This window comes from Rattus norvegicus, chromosome 4 (assembly GCF_036323735.1).
Source record: "Rattus norvegicus strain BN/NHsdMcwi chromosome 4, GRCr8, whole genome shotgun sequence".
Classification (NCBI taxonomy): Eukaryota; Metazoa; Chordata; class Mammalia; order Rodentia; family Muridae; genus Rattus; species Rattus norvegicus.
This window is the reverse complement of record NC_086022.1, coordinates 127,897,987-127,911,538: the sequence shown is the minus strand read 5'-3', so window position 1 is coordinate 127,911,538 and position 13,552 is coordinate 127,897,987. Positions and strand designations below refer to the sequence as shown.

Sequence of the window (13,552 nt, the reverse complement as noted above, 5' to 3'; positions counted from 1 at the left end):
TTAATTAGTCATTGCTTTTCATTCAAATAATCATTTCTTCACACATTTTTAAAAATTGTCCAGTTGGAAACATCGGAAATGAATTTGAATCTGTTCCATTACACAACAATTGTGTCGTGACTTCAGAGACAGTTGAAGCATCACCTGTCATACTGGGTAAAATCATCGTCAGTCCCCCTTTATCACAGACAACCCTTCCCATTCAGATTGGCATCCTTCACTTTCTGAACTGTACTCAGATGAAATGTGTGTCAAGATAACCCCCAGAGGTTGATCTTTGATAAGAGTACCCTCTCATGGTGGAGACCCTCATCCTTTAATTCCTGAGTGTTTTTGCTGCTGTTTGGAATGAAGCAACAGCATCAGGAGACCTTGACTTTCCTGTGTTTAATGACTGCAGGCTTTCTGTACTTACGTGTGCTAGCATTCTCTCCTACGTGCAAAGGGGAGGAGCGACAGCTCATGCTCATGTTTCTGTGTACTAGAGTTTGCTACTGAATGGAGTCTGGGGTCGTTACCTGGTTTCTCTTGTCAGGCAGTAATGTTATAGTGTGCCATACACCTTGGGATTGGGACCCTGGAAATCCTGAGAAAACTTTATCAGTTTTCCTCTCAGCTAATTTACCTTAATTCACCTCATTTCTGGGCCCCTCTCCCACCCTGGTGTTTCTGTGACAGTAACTTTTCTTTGAATTCAAGTCTGCTGTTCACTAGCTATATCATTTTAACAAATCACTGTGCCTCTTTCTACATGTCATCTCACCTGTGATGATCCCTACCTACCTTCCAGGATTCTTGTGAGAATGAAATAAGATAGTACATAGAAATTATAAACATTGGCATAAATGTGGATCCTCCCGACCCCCAGGCAAGGTTTGCTTTTCGGGCTTTTGTGAGTGTTTAAATGCTTGTTGAACATACTCTCCTCATGTTCCTGTTCTTTACTCTCTTCCTCCCTTTCCTTTTCCTTTTGGTTCTTTTTCTTTCCCTGGATATTTTACTTCTTTTTTTTTTTTTCTTTTTTCCGGAGCTGGGGACCGAACCCAGGGCCTTGTGCTTACTAGGCAAGCGCTCTACCACTGAGCTAAATCCCCAACCCCTGGATATTTTACTTCTAATTAGGTGAGGAGTAGTTTATGTATTCAATAAAATATAAGTTCTACAAATCAGGAAAAACTCCAGAATATTTGTCTGAATTTGGCTTTTTCTTAAAATGATTATCTTTTGTTGCTCCCATTTTCCTGCAAGCAGCATAACATTTTGTTTTTCTTCATGGTTGAAAAAATTTATATATATACACTCCAGTTTCCTTACCCGGACATCTAGGCTGCTTCCATAATTCAACTATTAAGAATAAAGGTATAATAAACATAGATATTCAAGTGTCTCTGTCACGGGCTGACTTTGAGTCTTTTGGGTCAATACCAGGAGTGATAGAGCTAAAACACATGGAATTATAAAATGCCTTAATTGGCCACCAGTTTATATCCTTCTGGTGTGAGTCGATTTGTATGTCATCACAATTTAACAGTATATTTCCCAAAGAGGAGACGTTCTGTGGTACAAATAAGGACAAAGGACATAAAAAGGGGTGGTCAGAAGTCAACCAGCTACACGGTTTATTTGGTCACAGAACTGGGCAAGACTGGCTCCTCTTCTATGCCCTTTTTCCTTTTGAGCTGTAGACTTGGTCATCCGCTTTCTCTGTGCCTTTTGGTGTCTTCTCGTGGTTCTCTTACCTGCCTGCAGAATCCTTACTGAAGCACAGCATGTGTACACGTGTGATCACAGAGGGCAGGCTGCATGCAAAATAACAGATATGGACAGTTCGAGCGACCTCCCTCAAGCTTCTTGGATTTGGCACAGCTTCCTTCTCTTGAACTCAAGTCAGTTGTAGAGAAAAGAGGTAGGGAGTCACAGAACCACGTTAGATACTTACTGTCTTAGGTGACCAGGTTCCTGAGTCCTCTGCATAAGGGACCATGCCACGTGTGTGGATGGGATCTCCCAATGCTATTCCTAAACCCCATTAGATGGTGTTCATACACAGGGCAGAGGTGCATGAGCCCCGGTTTATGAATTGTAGTTACAAGAAGGAACAATTGTTGACTGTTCTGTTTCACGGTCTGGGGTGCAGAGATGAGGGTACAGCTGCCACCTCTGTACCGTGGTGGGGAGACCTGGAAAGAAGAGTCCCTGGGTAGTGAAAAGCCAACTCTCTTTGACAGTGTGCCTGTCCTTGAGAACAGAGGGACTTGTATCAGCACTTAGAGCACATTGGAGGTAATGCCTCCAGAGTTTCGGTCCTGCCCTAGCTGGGATCTAGTCTGTCTTCTTCACGTCTGTCTGTTGTATACTGGTCTATATGATTCGGTTTAGTTGTTTTCCCATTGGCAATGAGGCATCAGTTGAGGCAGGGCATGGGCCTAATCAGATTGTAAGCATTTTGGACACAAGACAGGACTTCTTCTGCTCTGCTCTGTATCTTGTGCATGCCTGTTGCTCAGTGGCACTGACATAGTGAGTGCTCTTTATCTCTGGGCCCTAACCCCTACGGCCACTGTGGTGATGCTCAGAAGTAGAGCCTCTAGGAAGAGATTGGAAAGGCTTATAGCAGTATCAGTTACCCATGATGGAATTAATGTCATTTAAAAAGAAGGAGCTCATGCTTTCCTCTCCCACCTCCGCCCTCCACGTGAGGACAGGATACAGTAAAGAGTAGCTACCTCTAGTCCAGATAGAGCAAGCATGCACTATGGGAAGTACAGGCTGTCACCGACAAGTACTCTGGTGTTGTGTTATAGCAGCTCCAGTTATGACAAAGCCTTGTAATTATTGTTGAGGAGATGGTCTCCATCTGATGCTAACAGATATCTACATTGGTTATCTCACTTTGTAATAAAAGAATTCAAGCCTTCGGCTCCAAATTAGATAAACGGCCTTTGTTTTTACTGGGTTTAATTTTGGTTGGTATTTACAACAAAATGAAACTGATTCTTCATTTAATGAAATGCTAAACATTTCCTTTTGTTAAGAAACTAATAAGCAGTAGCATTCACTGATGTTAGTTGAGGTGGGGAGACTCAACCACTATGGGTAGTATCAGCCTCTAGACTGGGATCCTGGACTATATATAAAGGAGAAAATGGACCAAGCACAATCAGTCAATCAATCAATCAATCAATCAATCAATCAATCACTCTCTCCCTCCCTCCCTCCCTTTCTCCCTCCCTCCCTCTCCTGATTGTGAGTGCAGTGCGACCAGCTATCCAGCCCCTGCTGCTTTTGAGTTACAGTCTGTATCCCCAACTATGAAGCAAAATGAACCCCTCCTTAAGTTCCTTTTGTTAAGGTAGTTTATCATAGCAACAGGAGAACTAAGACAGGGTAGCATGAGCTTAAACAATGCACAGGCCTAGAATATCTGTCTACTATTGTCAGGAAGCAGAATGCTTCTGCGTCATCTCCTAACCACCTCGTGATGCCCCTGTGTACTGTGTATGCCACCCACACTATCTCTCTGAGGCAGTTTGTCTTCTTTGTGGTGATTTTGCCTTTTCTAGACCATCCCGTAAATGGTAATATACCACATGTAGCCTTCTAGGCCTGGGGTTTTGGGATTTTTTCCAATTAGCACAATATAGTTGAGATGCACCCATCCCGTTGTAATGCTTGTCTTGCTAAGTGTTGTTCCATTGCGGTGATGCACCACAGTTTGACCAGTTGAAGATCATCTCGGCCATTTTCAGTTTGAGGTGATTACAAATGAGCCTTTCATAAAAATTTACATACATCTTTGTTTGTTTATAAACTTGCATTGCATCTCTCTGGAAGAAATGCAGAATTGGGCTTTTGGAATGTATGACTCTTCTATGCTTAACGTTTTAATAAATTGTCATGTTGAAGCCTTTGAAAATGCTTTGCTTTGAAGAGCCAACGTTGACTAGTGCTGCTAATCTCCAGAGCCATAAACAAAGTAATACGAGAGGTTAGTAATGGAGTAAGCTAGAAAGACAGTGGCAGTGCACACTTCTGTGCTCTGTCTACAGTAGCTGAAGAATGAAAAGCATAAGGCTGGCCAATATCTAGGATGTCCAAGAAACGCAGGCAGTTGTGTTAGAAGATAAAACACTGTCTCTGGGTAGTATGTTCAAGTGTCCTAAACCATGAAATGACAGCAATCTCCTTGAAGTCATGCTAGACTTTGGTAAACAAGACCCAAATTAATGTAGCAGCAAATGATATCATTACACATTGGCCATTGGATCTGAGTGAGGTGCTCAGGGCCCTTTCGCAGGCTGGGCCTGAAACCCATTGTGCAGCTTCCGGGAAGGAACTCGATTGAGAATGAGTGTCTGGAAACCTGTCTGTGCTGGGAACCTGAATCACTAGGAGGGGGCTTAGCAGCGGGCGTTTCCGCTCTAGGGTCTCTTCAGCCACCTCAGCGGGGTTGTAGGGGGATCTCTAGAAGGGCATTCTATCCAGTGTCCTCTCCTTAGCTGCAGTGAGCCAAGTGTGATGGCAAGGAAGGTCACTTTCTAATTTCCTCAGTGAGGGTCACTGAAGCCAGGTACACTAAAAGTTTATGGACCATAAAATGTGCATAAGAAGCAAATAGGCATTCAAACTTTGCTAGGAGAACTCTAGGACCATTGCTAATTCACACAGAGACATTCAATAGCACAGCGCTCAGATTAATTAAGTTATGATCTGGTGGTAGAAAGGGTTGGGGACCTCACTGCTTAGACACTACTTACTTATCAGTCCTTTTTAAACAATCAAGGAGGACTTTGATGATTAACACTTGAAGTTTTGAAAATAAAATCAGGTGGGAAAATAGTACCACCTTCCCTGCAACTTTCTTTGCACTGCGTTCTCAGTCACAACTGAAGGCCTGTGGCACTGACCTTGGTGTTAGCTTCTTCTCACGTGGGAAACCTTGAAATGGCATTGTTAGTGTGGCAGGCTGGAGCCTGTAATTCGTCTGCATGTTTTTGTGGGGAATAAGTTAAGATCGAAGATGCTTGAGTTGACTGTCAAAGACTTAGATCTTCAGATATTGAAATGATCGTTTTATAAGATACATAAATCCTTGCCCTCTGTCTTCACAATTCAGATTATGAGAGGTGTTTTCTGAAAGGAGCGGCTGTTCCCACTCTCCCCGTTTCTGCAGACACCCTCTGAGAAGCACCCAGTGTTAAATTTAGTATTCCTCTAACCATTCAGCTGTCGGACTATAAGCATACAGAGCACGGGCTTTCATTCTCTGCTCGTGGGGGAAATGCAGCAATAGTGACTTTTTATTCCATGACTCGTTGGTGTCACTTCAGTGCACATGGCTATCGTTCCTTGTGGCAAGTGCCTGCCGTCTAATCCTTCATGCCATTTGCAGTTACAGAGCTAGCCCCGCTCCTGAGGGGCACATCCACCATGCTCAGACCCATCTTTCCCCTGTGTTGGCTCCTTGTTTTCCCTCCTTATTTTATTTTGTTTAATTCATTGCAGTCCATGCTATCACAAATTATCTTAAAATATAGAGGGTTTTTTTCCCCCAAGAAATATAGTCAATAAGGACCAAATAGAACTTTTAGAACAAAAACACAGACTTTGTTTGACTAGATCATTTTTTGAAAGCATTTACAGGCATTTAAATGGAAGGCTTTCAAATAGCAGTTCAAGACGTCTTACTGTTTAATATTAGTATGTTTCCTGTTATTTTGAGAGCTAGAAGTCTTTGAGGACTGACTGTATAAATACACAGTGTAAAACCAGCAACTCAGATCCCTTTTCCGGAGAGGTGTCCTGGCTCGTCTGCTGGCCATTGGCAGCTGTTCCTCACATTTAAAGTAAATGATAGTGAAATCAGTCCCACAGCGCCCAACTCCCCACATATGGGTGTATATGTACATGTTTACATGTACACGTGTGTAGTTGTGTGTGCGTGTGGAAGCCGGAGGTGGACTTTAGGCAGCGTTTCTCTTCTCTCCCCATCTTATTTTTTGAGATGTAGTCTCTCTTTGAACCTGGAGCTCGCGAATTGGTTAAACAGGCTGACTGGCAAGCTCTGATCCACAACCCACTCTTTTTTTTTTTAATATTTACTTATTTAATGAATATGAGCACACTGTAGCTGTCTTCAGACACACCAGAAGAGGACACTGAGTGCCCATTACAGATGGTTGTGAGCCACCATGTGGTTGCTAGGAATTGAACTCAGGACCTCTGGAAGAGCAGTCAGTGCTCTTAACCGCTGAGCCATCTCTCCAGCCCCCCACAACCCACACTTATATTACAATCATAGAGTCAGATGTCTTCTGCTCCTGGCTTTTATGTGAATGCGAGGGGTCTGAACCCAGATCCTCCTCTGTGCATGACAAACACTATATCCCTTGAGCTGGTTTAGTTAAAATGGGAGGTGATATGAACTGTTGTCCTTCAAATATTTTATATGGCCATGGATGGGTTACTTTCCCTGCTTGAATCTAAGGCTCTTCACCAGTAAGATGGATATAATATTAATCCAACTTCTGTGGTTTCTTGTGCAAATTAAATACACCGCTGATTAAGTGCTTGATGCCTTTCTATATGTAAACATCTAGGAGCTAGAAGCTGTTGTTTTCCTCCGTGTTTGATAGTCTCCTTTTCTCAAAGAAGTGTAACACTGTGTTTATGGGCTTAAAGCTAATAACTAGAAGATATTGCTGGCCTGGTTTCCAGCTCAACAAGCAGAAGGTAGCATTTTAGGCTGCAGAAAACCCGAGTTTGTTAGCCTGGTATATTTTTATGTGTCTTCCTAACATGATAGAATTTGTTTTACTTCTCTTCTTTCAGGAAGTAACCCTTCTGGCTTTGTTAGAAGCACGGTTTGTAATAATTGTACCCACCCCAGATGGCTCCCGAAATCCCTTTGAAATGCCATCTGTCAGGCGTGTGTCCAGCCAGCAGCCTGTCATTCTGTTACAAGAAGAGGCGGAGCCCCTCCCTGTGGCCTTTTCCCCCAGCATTCTCTCTGAATGGGTCCTGGGAAGTTGGCCCAGATCCAGAGTGGGTTGCTCAGAACATCCCTGGGAGTAACCCTCTTGGTAGCCTACAGTGAGGACAGGTTTCGCCTGGGTAATAAGCCCTGGGAGTCCAGTGGGTGGAGAGGCACCCGCCTTCCTACCTCCTCCCTGCAGCTCAGAAGCTGTTTGAAGCAGATTTGTTTTCTTGGGAAGACAGTGTCTCTAGCAGTTTCATTTTTCGTGTAAAATGTGATTTTTGAAGTTCCCGGTTGCTTCTAATCCTTTCAGGAAATTAAGACCCAGGGGTGACTGTTGTCTTTAAAGTAAATCTGGCAAATTGGATAAAAAAGAGTCAGCAAATAATGAGCCAGTGTGGGCTGAGGGAGAACAGACTAGTCTAGGAGGACATCTAAGACTCAAGAAATCCTTTGTTCGGTTTTGTTTTCTCCTCATCTTCTTTCGAATGGACCAGTTTGTTGTATTTGAGCATGGAGGCCGAGTGCGAGTTTACCCTAAGAACAGACTAAAGGCAGATCCTCTTGCAGCCTGCCCGAAGCGACTCTGTCCCTGCCCCACACTGGGATTTCCCAGGAGATGTGGGCTGTCAGTGCCTTACAAGTTGCTGACTAAACAACTTTTTTCTCTTGGCTTCAGGGCCTCGCCCTCCTTTGCTTCTTCCTCTCAGACTCCTGGTTGTAGTCTTCCTCCCATCCCTAGCATGGAAAGTAGAAGGTCTTCCGGTCCCTCCTGTGCTTCTTGGCTTCTCCAGATTCTCCTTGCATTGTCTTTCTCGGTGTTCCGCCATCAGATGCCCCTGGCTTGCTACCTGAGCCCTCCTGACGTCTCTGTCTCCACTTGACCTTCAGGTGTCCAAGGCCACTCTTCCTCCTCCACACCAAAGGCTCTGATTTCAAACTTAACAGAACCAGGTTGGACTTTCTGACCCTCTTTCTTGAAACGATTTATTCCATGATTTCAGTTTTTATAAACAACACTGCCCGTTGGTCCAGGTTAAAAACGGTTTTTAAGAGTCTTCGTTGTTCTCTCTGACATAGCACATCTAATCCACCAGCAAGTTACTTTATGTTTGTCTTTAAAATGCAGACAGAGTAATTCTAACCTTCCTGGTAAGAGAGAGAATTTTAAAGAGAGACACTTGTATTATCAAACTACTGAAATAATGCCCTTGCCCCCCCAAGAAACCCTAAATTTTCTCTGGAAACCTCATGCTGGGAAAAGGAAAGGCTGACATCCTAGTGTTAATAGTCTTTTTACCCGCTCTAGGTCCGGCACCGCAGTGCCCCAAGATATCTGATAGATATCTTAATCTCAGTCAGCAAAGCCTCTCACCCGCTTTGCTCCATCCCATATCACACTGCCAAAGGCCTCTCTCTGAGCCTGGCAGCAATCTCTCTACCCATCCAGTTCCCCAGGCAGACTGCCACCATGGCAGAAATATACATCCTAATTCCGTGGCGACTCAGTGTCCCAACCGCCACATATTCTCTTAAACTTAAATTGCCACATGAAAGAACACACAACACAATAGCCTCTGATCCAATTGATAAGATATAATTGCCCACCTAGACATTCAAAGCCCTGTATACGTCCATCCCTTAAGGATATTCGTAACAACCCGTAACGGTACAGCGTGGAATCTTAACATCAGCCTCCATGTTCTCTCCGAGCCTACTCTCCCAGTCTCCTCCTGTCTCTTCTTCCCTCAAACTTTTCTCCCGCCCATCCTTTCTTCTCATCCAATGACAAGTCTCGTTCTATCCTGTATTCTCACCTGTATGATCATCCCACATCCTAGTGCCAGTCCAAGGAGGAACTTACCTCCCCCAAAGGATTCCACAGTCCTGACTACTTGTTGGGTCACTTTTCAAGACAGATTGGACAGTGCTGGGCAGGATCACAGCTTGACTGGCCCTGCTTAGTCATGCATAGTTCTTATACTCTGTGTAAACCTAAGTCTCAGAGCAGCACCCTCAAGACGGATCTGGGGGTCATCAGACCTCTTTACTTGTCCTTCCCAATGTGGCTACACTGAATTCTTTCTCTGCTTTTCTTGACACCTTGTCTCTTTGATACATGGAGGATGGTTGGTTAAACCAGCTCGTTGGAGCTTCCAAGCATAGGCTCTGACCGTGAGAATTTCAATAACAGTGTGACGGGATGAGATACATGCCCTCATCTCCATACTTCATTTTTATGTGTATTGATGGTTTGCCTGAGTGTATGTCTGTGGAACATGTATTGGAGTTACGGCCATGTATGTGAGTGGCCACCCTGTAGGGCTGAGAGTCAATCCTGAGTCCTCAGGAAGAGCAGGCATTGCTCTTATCCACAGAGCCATCTCTGCAGCCCCCTCTTATATACTGTTAATAGTCTGTGCTGTGGACCGTGCTACAGTGATTTAAGGTTTGTGTGTTTTGTAGTAGAAATCTGACTGCCGCTTAGCATCTGCACCTTCCTGAGCTCTGATTATCTCAGTCGTGGGCACTGTGACTGCCCCTGATTTGCCATCCTGCTTTCCTTAACCACCTCCCCTACTCTACCCATAGGCAGCTCTCTGTAAAGTCAAAGATCTCTCAGGACTAAATGTTGAAAGGCCCTGCCACGCTCTAACCATCCAGTAGCTTCCTGTCTTCCTAAGGAGTATAAAATGTGTTTGTCTTTCTTCTGGCTCCGTCATGAGGCCTCTTGCTTTTGTTGTCAATTGGTTCCTATCTTTTTGTTACAAAGCGGCCATTCCTCAGCATGCTGGGCCATGTCCACACCAAAGCCTTCAGGAGGCTTGTCCCACTGCCCGTGACACTTTCTTGACACCTTGAATGAGCTAGGCTTTTCCTGGTTCCTAATCTCAACTTGCCTTCCACCCCTCAGCTTGCCCCCTTCCTCCACATTCCAGTCTCTTTAGGCTGCCTGGCACCACGATGCTTTCTAGGACGTTGTTCTTCCCTAGAATAATGCTCTGTGCTTGTGTACAGATATGCTTATTTCCATGGGCAGTTTTTGTTATGGCAAAAGACTTGCCATGCTTGCCAATGCTTTCTGTGCTTCCCTCCTCACTCCCTGTGCACTGGGATCTCAGGAAACACTCTGTGGTCGACATGAACAGTGTCATTTATATACATACGTACATGCATACATGGTTGTATAATTGCGACTGTCACAGTGGAATCTGAATCGTAAGAGTGTGTAAACTCATTTAACTCAAGCCACATAAAAACAATACTGGGTAACAATGGCTGATTTCACGTGTTATCTCAGCAGACTTGTTCAGGAAATCTGTGCTGGTAAGAACCATCATTAATCCTGTCTTGCAACAAGGACATTGAAAAGTAATAGAAACTAAGGGCAGGCCTGAGACCATGAGTAGATTGAGGATTTGTACTTCCCATCCAAGCCTCTGCTCTCCCGTGGTATACACTGCTCTCTATTTTCTCAAGTATTAACTGCATGCTGGCATTTGAGTTCCCACTTGTTTGGTTTTCTTTCCTGGGGATGGAGCATGCTAAGATAACATTAAGGATCCTAGCCTGTGAGAAATGGGATAGAACTTTAATGATAGCACATGACCCACTTAACCATTCAGAGAACCAGAAGTAGGAACAAGGCAGCAAATATTGTAGGAGTAAAGTTACAGGTAGCACACAATAGGCTCTTTGCCTGGAAGCCATGTTCTAGGAAAGAGAAGCTACCATTCTGTGAGAAAAAAAAATGAAGCTATCTTGTAAGACATTTGAATTTAAGGCATTTTAACATTTGGGTACACTGAGAAATAGATTCAACCTGAGCAAAGTAGTAAGTGATGCTTGAGGGTTTTGACCTGAGGAAATTATAGCTACACAGTACATGCATGTTGACACCAATCTTATACACAGGTTTCTGATGCTGCACCACACCCAGGGTGTTAGAACCACTGCTCACATATGGCTGCTTAGGAAATTGCTTTACGGTGACAAGGAGAGAGTTCTGGGAGGAAGGCAAATCCCTGCTTATTATACTGGCGAAACTTTCAATCACCACCATCAATGATGCCTTGTGAACTCGGCTCTGAGTCTCATCTGCTAGCCATGAGCTTGTAAGGTTGACACACGATCAGAGCTCACGCTGTATGGCTCTGTTTGTTCCTTGTAACATCAATCACAGGTTGCCGGTACATACCGTGTGATTGCATCTTTATTTTTCCCTTTGCTGCGTGTGTGAACCACGTTCCCCCTTCTTGCTTCCTTTCTTTGGTTGACACCGTGCTGAAATGTGATAGATAGCTTTATAGTTCAGAGCCTGGGCCGAATGTCTTAAATCCTCTCGGTGACACGTGTCATTTCCTAAGAGAAATGGATACATTGATTAGCCGTTGAGAGTATGAGCAGATTAATTCAGGGGGAGTTTTCCTTTCATACACGGTGTCCTTTCTCTGTCCTCGGAGCTCATGGGTGTCCACGTTTTACGGGGCATAATAATTACCTGGAGAGAGGCAGCATTTTAATCCCTGGTTGATGTCCAAGCACAGATTGGGCGTCGCATCTCCGCGCACTGAGCCTGTGTTATGGTGTCATTTTCTTCAAAGGCTTGTTACACTGGAGTTTGCCAGATGTATTGAAAACAAGGATTTCAAGGCCTGTGATAACAATACAACCCTTTAGTCTCTGAGCTCAAGGTAGATAAGTTGGTGGCATTTACTGGAGTCCTAAAAGCAGATAATTGTGAGCCTTGCCTGTGTGGCATTGAATTTAATTTTTTTTATTTGCTTTCTGCATTAAAAACAAAACAAATGCTAAAACTGTCTATGGATTGCCTGTGGGATGGAGGATGCTGTTCTGTTAAGGAGCTGCTTTTCCTGGGCCCCTGTGTAAGTTCTAGGCAGCTCACAGAGCAGGTTTGTTAATTATGTAGGTTGGAACTCCCTGTTCTGATGGACTAATGGCATCCTGGGCCTTTGTCTTTTCTGCTGCAGGCACAACCCGGTCTCCCAGAGAAGGAGAAGTGCCTGGCGTCGATTACAGCTTTCTGACTGTGAAGGAGTTCCTGGACCTCGAGCAGAGTGGGACCCTGTTGGAAGTCGGCACCTATGAAGGTGAGCTGCCCAGCTGCCCTGTGGCATTCCCAGTTCCTGCAGTGGTCCAGGCAGTGTTTAGACTCTGAAGGAGTCTAAAGGAGTAAGAAGAGACTCACTTACCTTAGCGCGGTCAGTGCCAGTAAGACCTGGGAAGGCTCGAAGGTTCTTTTTGCAAGTTCTTTCTCTTTTTTACCATTTAAGCTTACGGACATAAATTTTGTGGTTTGATGTGGACACGTGTACTCCTTCGCATCATGAGTTCACTGTGCGAGCTTATAGGAATTTGTTTTTATCTTGAAGACATGGAATTCCATTCTTAGCAGGAGATGGTTTTACCTGAAAGTGTATTTACATAGACCATAAAGAACCATCAGTGAGTTTCCTATGCCAGAATGCTGCCTATTGGGCTGGAATTCGGTGCCATGAGCAATGTGACTGCTGACTGGAACTCCTGCCTTGGCTTTGGTTTTTTTGTTTTTGTGTTTTTAAGTTCACTTGAGTATTAGCATGCATGCATGTCCACACCTCTGTGTGTTCATGGCTTCTTGTTTTACACAGAGGACCATGTGCACTGCATGCTTTTGACTCCTTTTCTTCTGTTTCTTGTTCTCTCTTATAGATCCTTAACATTCAGTAATAGAGAACTTCTTGTTTTCCTTTCTCAAATCGCTGTGTGGTTCTTCATATGAATGCGTCATAACTTATTTAGTTTTCTTCCTCTGGCTAAACTTTCGGGTTATTTTTAATTTTAATTTTTTAAGGATTTTTTTTACCATTTAAAATATTTGTAATTTTTTGCTCTCTTAGGATATTACTGTATGAACATTAGCTATAGTGAATGTGAGTTTCTATAAATGAAATTTCTGTGTCAAAGCCAAGTAGGAGAAAAATTACATTTCCTTCCTTGTTTGGGGGTTGTATTTTAAATTATCTAACTAGTTCTCTATATGTGGGTTTTTCATACCTAATTTTAATTTTTTTGACATTTCATAGTTATATTTATAGGGTATGGTCTCATATTTCATACATTTGTGAGGATCAGATCAGGACATATACTTAGAACCCCAAGGCTGTGGGGCTACTGAAACCAAAGGTCATGAGTTCAACACTAGGCTGGACCACAAGTGATATTCATCATTTCAAATCCTTATCTTTTGTGTTAGGGATAGTTCAAATCCTTTCTACTGGCTGATTTGAAATATGTAATTAATTGGTGACAGCCACAGTCATTCTATCATGCTACAGTAAGTTGGAAGTTCTTTCACTTACCTAATTGTATCAATGCTACCGTAACCGTCCTCTCTGTCTCACCCACTCTTCTCAGCCTCTGAGAAGAATGCTACCATTCTCCTCTGCCCTCTCCTCTTCTATTACACAGCTAGTAAGTCTTACACATGCAAGTAAGAACACGAGGTATCTGGCTTTCCATGCTCATCTGTGTTGGCACCAATGACAGAGAAGAAAGACCTCATATAGTCCTACC

General features: G+C 43.7%; 1 protein-coding gene and 1 non-coding gene across 52 annotated transcripts in view; one reads left to right on the top strand and one right to left on the bottom strand.

The window, feature by feature from the left end:
• Magi1 (membrane associated guanylate kinase, WW and PDZ domain containing 1) overlaps positions 1-13,552 on the top strand; it is a 605,639-nt gene that overhangs the window by 456,690 nt on the left and 135,397 nt on the right. For all 51 annotated transcript variants that reach the window (NM_001401825.1, XM_006236927.5, XM_039108183.2 and 48 more), the window contains one exon: positions 11,968-12,087. In NM_001401825.1, the coding sequence (NP_001388754.1) occupies positions 11,968-12,087 (120 nt within the window). The remainder of the gene's footprint in view (positions 1-11,967; positions 12,088-13,552) is intronic.
• On the bottom strand, positions 1,023-1,104 carry Trnat-agu30 (transfer RNA threonine (anticodon AGU) 30). Its single transcript has one exon. It is a non-coding gene; the product is annotated as a tRNA-Thr (tRNA).